This window comes from Lipotes vexillifer, unplaced genomic scaffold, assembly GCF_000442215.2.
Source record: "Lipotes vexillifer unplaced genomic scaffold, Lipotes_vexillifer_v1.1 scaffold462, whole genome shotgun sequence".
Taxonomy (NCBI): Eukaryota; Metazoa; Chordata; class Mammalia; order Artiodactyla; family Lipotidae; genus Lipotes; species Lipotes vexillifer.
This window is the reverse complement of record NW_006770402.1, coordinates 1,444,936-1,453,243: the sequence shown is the minus strand read 5'-3', so window position 1 is coordinate 1,453,243 and position 8,308 is coordinate 1,444,936. Positions and strand designations below refer to the sequence as shown.

The following is an 8,308-nucleotide window of genomic DNA, read 5'->3' as shown; positions in this document are numbered from 1 at the left end:
AAAAAAAAAAAAAAAAAAAAAAAAAAAAATCACACGACATTTACATCAGTCTTCATTTACAAGATCACGTAGAGGTTGCCTTGTACCCTCATTTTCGTCTTTGTCCAAAACAGAATAGTACACAATTTTCCTATTTGTAAGTTGATAGAAAACCTAACTTAATCCCATTACTACACTGTAATCTGCCACATACGTGGCAAAACGTAAAAGCCCGTAATACAGAAAAATCTTATTAAGCTATAAAAGTGGGGGAATGTAAAAATTCAGCCAACATCTTAGTAAAAGTACTATAGGAAAAACTATTCTAATTGACTGCTATTCTAAATTTTTGTCACGAGACAGAATTGCCAGCAGGTGTTTATGTGTGTGTGTGTGTGTTTATGTTATAGTTGCTCATTTAAACATTTATAACACCTACTCAAAAATTAAAATTCATTTCTAGATTTCTTCTTCACTAGTACTAGAAACTGATGAACATATATGCATTGGGTAAATTAAATAATATTAATTTCATATTACTATTTTACAATTAAAAGCCAATATTATGAAAACTTTGTGACCGCTGAAGCACATTTTGTGAAAATGTAACTGAACCCAATTTAGAGAATTTCAGGTTTGAAATGGTAATGCGAAGCAAAACAGAAAAGAAAAAAATGTAGTTCTTAAAGAATGTTTACCATACATTTTACCTGATTTTTCCAAACACACTGGAGTTAATTCCACATGCTTCTGTAGAAACATATGCACTTACCCACCACCACTGCCCCCCAATCATCACCACTAGGGAAGAAATGCTAATCTGAACTGAAAGATTCTAGGCCACTGATTGAACAATGTGACTGAGTGGAGAGAGCCACTGTGAGTGCGAAAGTCACCACACACTTACTCTTTTTATGTGGCTGCAGTAATTGAAGAGTTAGGTTTAAATTTCACAGGTCTCTTAAATCTCAAATTGATCAAAGGGTGATGCATTAACCTTAGTCCCTGAACTAAAACACAGTATTCCAACTTATTTTACCAGGGAGTTCTGTAATGGGGCTTAGAAGATAAGCTCAGCTAATATAGTGACATTTCATGTTCCTTTGCCAGTATTTCCTGTATAATTATTAAATTATGCTATAGGAGAGGTGAGTGTGTTTTGGAACAAGGCTTGATACTCATGGTTCCACCTGCCAAATGCTTCTCAGCCTTTTTCATGCTGCAGACACAAAGAAAATTACAAATATAATATTTATATAATTATATAAATACTTAATGAATATATAAATATTATATAATGCTTGTATATTATGATGTTATATTATATTATATTACATTATATTACATTATACATATTATATTCCCTGAGGGAAATTAGAGGGATAAGAGTATCTGTATTGAGTTTGGTGAGTAAAAAGAAAAATTATATTGCCTAAATATTACATAAAGGTAAAAAGTATATATACAAAGTATTGAGGAAAAGACCAGTATTGAATTTTGTGCAAATATTGTATAATATTCCTCACTGGAACTTCAAGGGCTGGATGTCACTCACTGTACTTGCCCGCTGCAGAGATAATATTCTAAATAAAGCACTTTCCAACATTTTCATAAGAAAATTAGGTTACTTGTGTAAAAATCACTTTTCTATCAGGTTTTATGCTTTAGATGACTATACACAATTCCTAACCAAGATGTTTTCACCATAATCGCCTCAAAAATCTTGGTAGTTTCCACTGATGTGAATTTTATTTCAAACAAGCATATGATCAGAAATGTTAAAACGTGTCTTTTACAGCCATTCAAATTTTACAACCATTGACATTGTCACTAAGAGTAATTGTAAACTTCCTGTGATATTGCAAAGATATTTCAAACCCAATCAGAAATTTAAAGTCAAACGTTCTGAGATAGTGATGAGGCTCTAATGTAGAACAAGCATGCATTGTTCAACAACAGATCAGGATACCAGTGAGTGCAAACGTCAGCCACTATGAGTGGATGCAGAGTCTGAGTATATGAGAAGACATATTTGGGCCAATGCCTGAGGCTGAGCCTCCCAGGAGCCCCTGCCCAGCCACCCGCAGCCCTCTTTCCCCACCGCTGGCCGCACCTTGGGCTGAGATCTGAGCTCCTTGGGCACCTGGACCACGAACTCCTCTGGCAGCTCCACGGGGCCCTTGTCCACGATGAGCAGTGGCGCGCTCCGCAGCTGGCTGCTGAAGGAGATGTCTGGGAGGTAGAGCGCCTCCTGGGTTGCGCTCAGCATGTCGCAGTGGAGCAGCAAGGGCCGGATGTCGCTCACTGTGCTTGCCACCTGCGGGGACCGCAGGGCGCACCATCAGACTCCGCTCAGCTCAGGCCGGCCTCAGAGGAGCCCTGCTAGGGGCTATTCCCAGGCTGCTCTCTGCTGCAGGCCATAGGCCCAGGACTCCACCACCCCAGGCCCCACAGACAACCCTGGAGCTGAGGACATCATATCTCCTAGTCGCTAGTGTGATACTGACTGTGTAACTCTGTCCTAGTTAATCACGATCTTAAGTAAGCCAAAAACCTCATCCTAATTCCTAACAATGATTAGAAAATTAAATATAGTTATTGAAAGCAGAGAAAGCTACCTGAAAAAATATAAAGATTATTTATATTTGTTAAAGATTCACAGCATTCTGTTATAATTTATGGGCACTAATATCTGTGTCAATAAAAATACTGGTTATTGAACTAAATATTTACACACGAAAAGCTTGATAAAGTAATGGGTGAAAAAGTTTCAGAGAGGTTTTCTTTTTATTAGTTTCGTTTGCTGTACTGTTACACTTACATGGATTGTTTTATATTTATTTATATGTTTCAGGTCACTTAACCTTTTTGGAAAGATGCTATATTAAGGTCTGTGATGGACATTAGGGTGAAAAGGATATACATACATTTTTGCCATTTACATACACAGTGATTTTACTGACAAATGGTACATATTACATAAATGAATAAATATGGAAGACCAAGACAATAATGAAAAAATAAAATTGCACAAACATGACTATTTTTTAATATTCACAAAACAGTCATAGATTACATGATATGAAAAACAGAACAATATAAGTACAGGATTTTGTTTTTTGGGTGAATTGGCACAGATACATATTTCTCCACACTGATTGCAAGTAGCGTAATAAATAGGAGTGATAATGAAAATGTTCCTATTAACAGAAAGAAAAAGACTTTACAAGGAAGAAGATTTTGCTTTACATAATTATTTTTAACATTATAACATGCATATTAAAAACATGATAATAATGCTATAGGGCTACCATTCAATAAATAGTCAGGAGAGAAACTAAGAAATTCAATAAAGCAAGAGAATTTCAGATCATCTTTCTAACACTGTAAGTTTATAAAGTAGCACTACAATTTCTTGATATATAAAATATTCGCAAATTAAAAGTGAAAAACATGTTCTCCTCCAAATCACAACAAATGATACAGCTCTTATAGAAAAAAAATTATATTAAGAAATCTGTCAAACAATCCATCTACAACGAAAAAGTTTAGAATATAACTTTAAGGCATCACCCTTAAACAACATTTTTATTTAAACTCATTATAAAGTGTGTGTACTAAAACATCTAGGCAAGAGGTAATCTGAGTGCTACTTTGATAGTTCAAGTGAACGAAAAGGTGTCAAAGAAGGAAACAAGTTTTAAGACCAAAGAAACTGTGAAAATTTAAATCTCTAAATAATTACCTCCAGTGGCATCTTTTCTGATCTTTTAACTTCCAAAGTATCATTCTCTTTGTTATCCAAAATGACAATGTGACTAATTTTTCATTATTTTTACATGAATATATACAGGTATGTTTTTGCTAACCCCTTTTTTACTGCTCTATGGAAGGAAATTAGGAAAAGATTATAAAGCTATTATTTATCTTGCAAGCTTCAGTTATAATAAAGTTGAGAGATTTCACCCTCAGCCAAATTAACATATAAGGGCATTCGGAGTGACGGAACATGCATTTACTTGTTCATTCATTCAACAAATATGCTTTGAGTTCCCATTATATGCCAGGTCCTTTTCTAGGTGCTGGAGATTTTGGTGAACAAAACAGATAACATACCTACTTTAATGAATCACCCATTCTTGTGTGGGAGATGGAGAATAATGCAAATACATAAATAATTTTAATACAATATAGATATGAGTAAACCATAGAAAGTTTAAGTAGGGTAATATGTAAAGGCTACTCTGTTTAGGTTTTTATGGAAGACATATCTATGGGAGTAAAATTTAAACTGAGATCTCAAAATATTGGTAGTTGCTAGTCATACAAAAATCAGGAGTAAAGAGCATTGCAGCCTGCTGCAAAGGCCTCAGGCTGGAACCACCTTGGTCTGATCAAGAAATAGCACAATGGTCAATGAAGCTGTATATAGTGGACTGGGAGAAGAGTAATCTGGAATGAGATCAGAAAGGTAAGCAACAGCCAGATCATGGGCTTTGTAAACCTGGGTAAGGCTTTTAGTTTGGGGACAATCAACCATCTGTTTAGGATACTGAATAAAGCTCCTGGGGAAAAAAAGACTAGGGCAGGATAGGGAAAAAGACATAGGAAAAATGATCTCTACTGAATTAGAGATTATTTCAGGAAAGGTCAATTGCTAGAGTAGGCAGAGAATTATAATTGATTTAAAATGCATATAGAGTGGAATCACCATCAGTTGAAAAATATAATAGTGCCTGCATTAAATGAAAGAATCTCAGCTTAAGCAAGAAATAGACAAAAATGTTTGAACTATAACCAGAAAGCAAAGTCTATGGACCTAGAAAGAATAGATCTGGATCAAAGAACAAAATAATTCCATGTGGTAAGACTGAGGAAAATAAAAATACCAGGAAGTTAAGTAGACTTTTACTCATAAATTAAAGGAGATTCGATTCCAAGGTGTTCCATGAAGCTGGATTATCTTATATGTCTATAGATCAGCCTCTCTTTTAAACTGACCATCTCTATTAAAGGAAACCAGAGTCACAGACCACTGGAAGCAAAAGTGGAGGGGACGTTACACTGCCCACATGGAGAAGGGTTGTTAGAACAGAGCCAAAATCTTAATTTTTGTTTTAAAAAATATTGTATATGTTATACTTAAGGTATTATATAAATTCTGGGGAAATATTTACTCAAGTATAAATATAAATCTAATTTTTCTTCCTGAAGCTATTATAAAAATAAATCTTCAAGATAAACATCACTGTTATAAGTCTGGTATTCCATTAAAAGCACTGAATCTCAAGTCTGGAAAGAATTATTCAACTCACACAATAGATAACCCTTAGAGCATCCCTGCTAAAAATCTCCAAGTTTCACACAAGGAGACAGTGATCACAAACTCACTCTGTTCTTGAGCCACCCAATTCCATTTGAAGCAGCAAGTCCTTCCTCATGTTGAAAAAGGTGTGATATCTATACTCTGGCTTCTCCATCCACTTGTCTAAATTTGATACAAATGGGCTATGTGCAAAACGTAACAAGCTACTCCTAGAAGGCATTTGTCTTCAGATATCTGAAGATAGCCTTCACATCCTGAATGTCTCTTTTCTTCTCCAGATTCATAAGGGAAAGGTTTCTTTCAAATTAACTATGAAAAAATACCCCACAATGCTGTAACATTATCTGTACTTGGAAGGTATCCCCCTTATGCTCCACACCCATCTCTACTTGAGACCACATTTCCAAACTTTGTTGAGAGAAAAACTTCATTCTTAACTTCTTAAAAAATTACATATCTGATTCAGATTTCATTTTTTTAAAAGAGGGACACACTAATTTTTTTTTAAATGTGAGTTGCTTTAATCATTAATAATATTAAAAGTTCATCATAAGTAATGTAAATTATTGCCATACTTAAATTGTCCACATAATTAATTCATATTCAGATATTTTTACTATTTAAACACTTTGATTCTGCTTTCCTAGTGGGCAAGAATGAAATATCAAAATTAATATTTCACAACCTACTGAAATGATCAAAATATTTCCACTATGTTTAAGTGTAGTCTCCAAACATCAAAGGCCATCAGAGTATCAAAGTTCCTGAATATTGGCTGTGGGTAAATATGAGGCAAGAAGAAAAGGAAAAATAATGAGCATGTAAGAGGTAAAGTATTCGTGATGGTGGTACCAGAGTTTTCATATTATCTGTGGAGCTTATAATTGAAATAAATATTAAAATATCAGATTTCAATAATATATGCCTTCAGAGATCAAAACTGATTTATAATTAATAAAAATACTAAATAAGCATCGTTTCTAACCAATTTCAACTGCTTCTATTTCCTTGTTCACCTTAGGTGAGTAGCGATGTAATTCAATTATTCAGCTTCTTCCTCCAAACATCTATTGATCATAATAGTGAGCCTGGAATCTAGACAGAGCAATGGGCTGCAGTACTAAGATATTTCTAAGGAGAGAGAAATGCTTACAACAAGACATCATCAGAGTGTTATTTATCAGAGTTACATGTGATTGAACATTCATATTCACGAGTCATTCGTCTTTGTGTTTTGGGGTAATAGTTTACCATATCTTTTTAATAATTAGCTAATTATGAGCCTTACAGGGTTTAACTGTACTGTAATGTATGTACTGTAATTATAGCTATGACCCTAACCTACATATTCAATTCTGCCTTTCACTATTATCTCTTGAATACAAAACTTATTCTCTATATGTACCTGCCAAATCCTTTGTTCAAATTATCCTTCTTAACAGGAAATTCTTTTCCCTACCGCTCAGGCTTTCCAAATGACATTCCCGGTATCATGCTTCCCATAATTATTCTAAACTATTCACTATGTATATAATCAGCACCAAATTTCACACTACTTCCCTTCTATTCTCTACTAAAATCTAAAATTTTAAATCTACTTTTAAATTAAAATTTAAATCTTCTAAACATTTAAAATATTGATTTCTTTTTTATTTCCAAGATTTAAGCAAATACAATACTGCTTTCCTTAAATCAAACTTTACAAACTTTACTTCTTTTGTTTTCTTCTTTTGTTTCTAGCTCGCTCTTCTATATGCTGATTTGGTTGGTTTATTTATAATTTAAATCATAGGTCTACGAAATAAGGCAATTCTCAGTAGGTTATTAAAATGCCTTTGGAAGAAGTCTCCATGAGCTGGTTAAGGAATTTTGATTTGAGTTTCTCTTCTAACAACTATTTGAAATGTCACTGCATCATTAGATTGACGGTTCCAAGTATATTTGTTCATCTTAAAATTACTGATCCTACTACCTATGATTCAAGGGATTGTTGTGAGTATTCGCTGAGCTAGTGTGTGCAAAAGTGTTCAGCTAACTGCAAAGTGCTACATAAATGCTAGAAATTATACTGAAATACTTATAACAACAAATGATTGATTGATACAGAATATCTAATCCAATTCAGTCCCATATCTATATCTCTCTATCTATCTATGTATACAGAGAGGGAGGAAGGGGTGGGAGGAAGCAGGAGGGAAAAGAGAGAGAAAGGGAGATAGACTACCGCTTTCATTTCTTTTCTTATAAGTAAACGTCATTTTCCAATTCTGCTTCCTTTTGCATACCTGAAACGCTCTACCTTTCTCCCAGCACCTTCATTTTGGCCATATAAATAAATTACTACTCTCTTGATTTCTCCCTAGAAGTGCGTGTGAACAGCTGCAAAATTCCTTTCTAGGCTGGGGAGTAATCTCTAACAACCGTCATAAAAGTTCCAATTCAAGCACCTGACTAAGGATGCCACCAAGTAGAAATTACATCATGGAAGTTCTAACATAGAGAAAAATCTGACTTAATTCTGAGTCTTACAAGAAAATGGCTCCAAAGTGATGAATTGTCTACCTATGTATGATGAAGCAACCTTCATAGTATACATGAATATTATTCAATTTAACTCAACAGACTCCTTCTCTGGGCTGAACTGTTTTATGAAGCGTTGATATGTCCTGTGCGGGCAAGCAATTTTCCCTTCAGACTGGGTTCCTTGCTCTTTTTCTCTACAACACAGCTGTTACAGTAAAATAAAATATAATATGGCTAAACTTTCACCAGAAGACTGAACAGTCAAGTTATGTAAAGCTATATAAGACATCCTGAGACGAGTGGAAGAAGCAAACACTTGTTATGAATAAAGCTAAAGGGAAACTTAATTCCTAGTGTTAAAAAACAAAAGAAACAACATTAAAAGATTATTTTTAATTGTCTTTCATGTATGGCATCTTCCATGTTTTAAACATAGAAGAAAAATTGTGGCTTATTCATTGTAATGGTTGCCTAGATTGC

General features: G+C 34.3%; 1 protein-coding gene across 13 annotated transcripts in view; it reads right to left on the bottom strand.

The window, feature by feature from the left end:
* ADGRL3 (adhesion G protein-coupled receptor L3) overlaps window positions 1-8,308 on the bottom strand; it is a 588,406-nt gene that overhangs the window by 567,583 nt on the left and 12,515 nt on the right. For 7 of the 13 annotated variants that reach the window (XM_007446078.1, XM_007446073.1, XM_007446080.1 and 4 more), the window contains exon 2: window positions 2,093-2,296. The exons of the other annotated variants lie outside the window; for them this stretch is intronic. In XM_007446078.1, coding sequence (XP_007446140.1) covers window positions 2,093-2,296 — 204 coding nt within the window. The remainder of the gene's footprint in view (window positions 1-2,092; window positions 2,297-8,308) is intronic. 13 annotated transcript variants of the gene reach the window in all.